Raw genomic sequence first — 5,000 nt, 5'->3', positions numbered from 1 at the left:
TGCGGTAGTATTGCACATGTATGATAATTATGATTACAATGGCTTACAGCTTGCCATTATTTCCTTAAAGCTATAAAATCGTATGAAATTCCAGTTTGGTAGTAGATATGGAAGAATTTCTATACTAAATTATCCATAAAAAATAAATGGGTATTCCAAAATAAATGAGTTCTGCTTTATTTCATTAGAAAAGAGAGATTTTGTGCTGTGCTCCCACTGGCTCTGGGAAAACTGTGGCCTTTATTCTGCCAATTCTGTATCATCTTAAGGTAACAGAGTGGTAATTATAAATTTTGAGGCATTGTTTCATACAGTGTTAAAGTGCTTCTAGGAGAAAAAAATCAATAATTTGTTTTCTTTGGATTTTAAAACTTTAGTCTGTTAACTAAACACTTAAGTGACTCAAGTTTTGAGCCTTGATTTCAAAAAGATACCTAACTGCAATAATTATTTTTCTATTTAATGGTCTGCTTTTACTTACTTTAAAATCTTGAGAGATTTGGATTGAGGGGAAAAATTATGTCAAATACTCGCTAGTTTAAAAATGCAATGGGTGTGTATGTGGCTGAATATGCAATGCAGGAATTTCAGGCTTTGAGAGACCTTCATGAAAAATTGACTTTAAAACCGCTAAAATTGCTTTTCTTTGTTTCCCACCATAATCTGCGGGCAAAAAATGATTGATGTATCATGTCAATCACATGTGAAATCAATCACACATGAAAGGATTGGGTGTCAATTAATTGACAGCCTTCACGCGCGATCTGCTACCTTAGCACATGCCCGAACACTGATTGGCTCGGCATAAGTGGCTTTTAAGTAGGGGGCGGAGTTATTCAGCAGACCGTAAACTGCTGCGGAATCTTCAAGCTCCATTTTCTAGGGGTTTACATGTGTTTTGACGGCAAAATTACAACTTCTCAGATGTCCTGTCCCGATGGGTTTTAAGATATCCCTTCCAAATTTTCAGTTCTAATAAATGATTGTACTACCCCCAAATACCATGTGAGGAAGTTTTAGTTTGTCTTCAGAGACTGATCTTATGGCACTTTTGCTGCCCAAATTAAGTATGAGATGAGAGTTTCGACTTTGGTGTGTGATATTGCCTTTAATTCTTAACAAATCAAGAATTCCTCACATGATATTGGAGTGCATCTATCTGTGACTAAGATGCAACAAAGTGCAGTTATTTTTGCAAATGAATAAAGTGGAGGGGCAGGAGCTTCTGCAGCAGACTCTGTCGTTCTAAGTTTGAGGCCTCAAAACTAAAACTTTATTCAAATAATTTATTAGCTTTAATATGAGATATTGTTTGACATTGATGGGCCTCTCTAGGCTTGTACGCAGACTTTACTTTACTTTATAGTTTGACACCATACAAAAAAATAGCGGCGCAACAATTTCATTTTTCTGCGGACACCTCATTTTCTTTTACGAAGGCCTTAACTGATTTTTTCTAATGCCAGACAATTTTACTTCTCAACTGGGGGTGTTGTGGGGTGCCTGAGCAGTGAACGAATTAAACTCGTGTTTTCCATGTAAGCTATGTTTACTTGCTGAAATGTTAGGCTAATGACGTTTTTCCCCTAGATCCTACCCTCTGGGGTCCAGTTGGCCAGTTTTGAATGTGAGTAATGGCAGACCATCAAATCCAAAAATTTCTTACAAAGTAAACAGTCAAGTGTATTTGGATAAAAATTATAGCTCAAAATTTTGCCAGTCAGGTGTTAAGGAAAACACAATTTTCAAAATTTGAAGGAAAGAAAGGAGTTTTTAAATAGTAGTAGTAATAATAATAGTAGTAATAGTAGTTTATAATAGTACCACATTTCATGTATACTAAGTAATAATAGCAAAGCCATTGTTTAAAGAACGTAAAGATAGGACAATAAAGGAGGATGTTGTATTGGCTGACATGTCACATCTTGACTTGCAGATGAAGGAGAATTTGTGAATTACTCAGTTATTGAAGGAACTGACAAGTCCTTTGATATATTTTGCTTAGGCATCCCGCACACAAGGATTTAGAGCTGTTGTTGTGTCACCAACAAGGGAACTTGCTAAACAGGTTTGCACAGAATCTACAGAGAGACATTACAATCAAATAATATTAATACACTTACATGTACATTCTCCCTAATTATCCAGGAGTCTCAAGGATATGGAACAAATCTCTCGGTCTCTGACAGGTCATCAAATGTCCTAGATTAAAAACAATTTTGAACATTTTTAAAGAGTTTGCTCCATTGTTGGCCCAAATCTCATCCCCAAGTCACACATGTCCAATATACATGAACTGAGTCGGGTCGTCAATTTCTGTTGACGGCCCGACTCACCGGATGTCGGGTCGTGAAGTTTAAAAAGGAAGTAAGATTTGCTGCCGGAAGTCGAACTGCCTGAGGCAGCTTCAACTATCTCGACGGATTGTGACGATCCGATCAGGTCGTGACGACCCGTCATTTGAAAAGTCGACCCGACCTTTGGAAGTGTCAGGTGGTGAGAGAAAGAAAAACTTCGATGAACAAAGGAGGCTGTGCTGCTCAAAAATGTTGTATGCTTCGTTCTCAAAGAGTAGCCACTAAAATATCGATATACGCGTAGAAAATTATAAACATTGACCAGAACAGCATTCACAAATGTTGCGAATATGTGTCCTTGATACCCTGACAACATGCTGTTCAGAAACAGCAATAATAATTGACTGTAATAGCGCTCCGAAATGTTGAATGCTTCTTTCTTAAAGCGTCGCGAAATCACCGGACACTTCCTCAAAACATATAGTGACGAAAATATCGATGTACGCATAGAAAATTATAAACATCGTCCACAACAGCAATCACAAATGTTGCGAATGTGTCCTTAATACCCTGAACACACGCCGTTCAGAAACAGAAATAATGACTGACTGTAATAGCGCTCCGAAATGTTGAATGCCTCGTTCTTAAAGCGAAGCCATGGAAGTGCCAGGTGGTGAGAGAACGAAAAACTTCGATGAACAAAGGAGGCTTTGCTGCTCAAAAATGTCGTATGCTTTGCTCTCAAAGAGCAGCGACTGAAATATGGTATAAGCATAGAAAAGTATAAAAATCGTCCAGAATAGCATTCACAAATGTTGCGAATGTGTCCTTAATATCCTTATACCATGTTGTTCAGAAACAGCAATAATGACTGACGGTAATAGCGCTCCGAAATGTTGAATGCTTCGTTCTTAAAGCGTCGCGAAATTGCCGTACACTTCCTCCAAACATCCAAGCGTAGCAAAAATCGCAGCAAGCTTCCTACGAGCATATAGTTCAAAACCACTTAAACTTAGCATTGTTAAACGTATTTTAGTATTTAAACGATAGATATAGGCATATTTTTATCACCTAAAAAATTTTCATCTGTTCGGATTTCCTAGCTGAAAGTCTAGTGATCCGAAAATTATAGGGATCAAAACTCACCTTTTCGAAAATTTCGGCCAGAAAGAAGGCTCCCGAAAATTCTAGGTGGCCTTTTTAGGGTAAAAATCCTTTAAAATGGGCAATTATACCATTTTTCATATGTTCGAAAATCCTAGGAGAGACAGGCAAGCAAGAAATTTTACAACAGATGTTCCGAAAATTCTAGATCTCAAATCGTCTTCCGAACAGATATTTTCCGAAAATTGACGTTGGGTGCCCCTGAAAAATGGTGAATGGTTCGTTCGTTCGTAGCGAAATTAATACCCAGACAACATACTGTTCAGAAACAGGGATAATGATCGTTCATAAATGCGAGGATCATAGCTTAACTTGAAAACAGTTACTGTTTATTAAAGAACGACAACTCCTATGATACTGCAACGAGAAAGTGGCTGCTAACACGGAAACAAAAATGCTGGGCAAATTCTTTCCCAAAAACTCCATCCTTAATTCACACAGATCTAGAAGCAATGATATTTGCAAAATCATTACTTCCTATCTGAGAACAAAGTGACGATTATAGCAGCATTTTTAGTTGCTTTCAGCTTAACAAAGTCACCAGCACCAACATGGTATCCTAATGACTTGCGGTTCTATCTTTAATTTGGAAAGTCAGACTTAAAATTCTACTACCTTACTCTATCATGTACGAATTCTAAGAGTTACGTTGAAAAACCCCTTCCACACCAGCACTCATTAAAACACTTACGCCCAAAAAATGTACAAACAGCGGCCCGCATTTTCCACCCCACGTCCGGCGTCAAGAAATTATGCATTCACGTTGCAGAAAATCCACAAATAAACCGTAAACCAGCACTATTGCTACAAAACAGACTGAACAGACAAAAGCAAATAAAGAACTTCAAAACTATTGCCCAGTATTAATCACCTAAACGCGTCGAAGTCGTTATCAGATTTAATCTCTTCATGAAAAACGGAATGACGCTGATCTGTTGGAAGAACGCAGCATAACAATTCATTTCATGAGTTTTACGTCCTTTAAATCAGTATACCCCAAACGGCAACCTCGCGTTGTCGCTGCATGCTTCACGGTCACACGTTTCATAAAAACCCCTAATAAAGTATATATTTTCTGGAAGCTTAGGAATTGTAGATTCCGATTATTAGTTGATTTAAGGCAAGAAATAAAAACCTTTCCTAAAATAGCCCTCATTTTTCAAAAGTATATAGCTTCACAAGTTGAGTTCGTTTCCGGTCAGAATTTAACCGGAAACTACGTTTTCTTCACACCTTGATCCAAGAAACAAAATTTTGATTAATTGTCTGGTTTGTTTTGTTTTTTTTTTTTTTCGCTGTTAAACTTTCAGTTTTTATAAGACACGCAGTAGCTTTTCTTAAATACTCATCACTTTCGAAGGAGGCAACAAATAAAAACTGCCCGACACGGGTTTATTGCCACATTATCGGACAACATTCTTGCCAAATTTCAGTGAAAAAGGATGAAAACTCGCTGTAAACGTGCGCCTCATTCGATGTAATTTGCATTTGAGTGTTGAGAAATGGTCATTTGTGGACAGCTTCTAATTAGAGAATTTA

General features: G+C 37.5%; 1 protein-coding gene across 2 annotated transcripts in view; it reads left to right on the top strand.

Annotated features, from left to right (window-relative positions):
* The window catches only part of LOC137999133 (probable ATP-dependent RNA helicase DDX52), a 45,809-nt gene that overhangs the window by 22,800 nt on the left and 18,009 nt on the right, over window positions 1-5,000 (top strand). For both annotated transcript variants that reach the window (XM_068844986.1, XM_068844979.1), the window contains exons 6-7: window positions 189-269; window positions 2,006-2,068. In XM_068844986.1, coding sequence (XP_068701087.1) covers window positions 189-269; window positions 2,006-2,068 — 144 coding nt within the window. The remainder of the gene's footprint in view (window positions 1-188; window positions 270-2,005; window positions 2,069-5,000) is intronic.

Source organism: Montipora foliosa, chromosome 1, assembly GCF_036669935.1.
Source record: "Montipora foliosa isolate CH-2021 chromosome 1, ASM3666993v2, whole genome shotgun sequence".
NCBI lineage: Eukaryota > Metazoa > Cnidaria > Anthozoa > Scleractinia > Acroporidae > Montipora > Montipora foliosa.
Note: the sequence above shows the minus strand (reverse complement) of the source record. Positions and strands in the feature narration are given on the sequence as shown.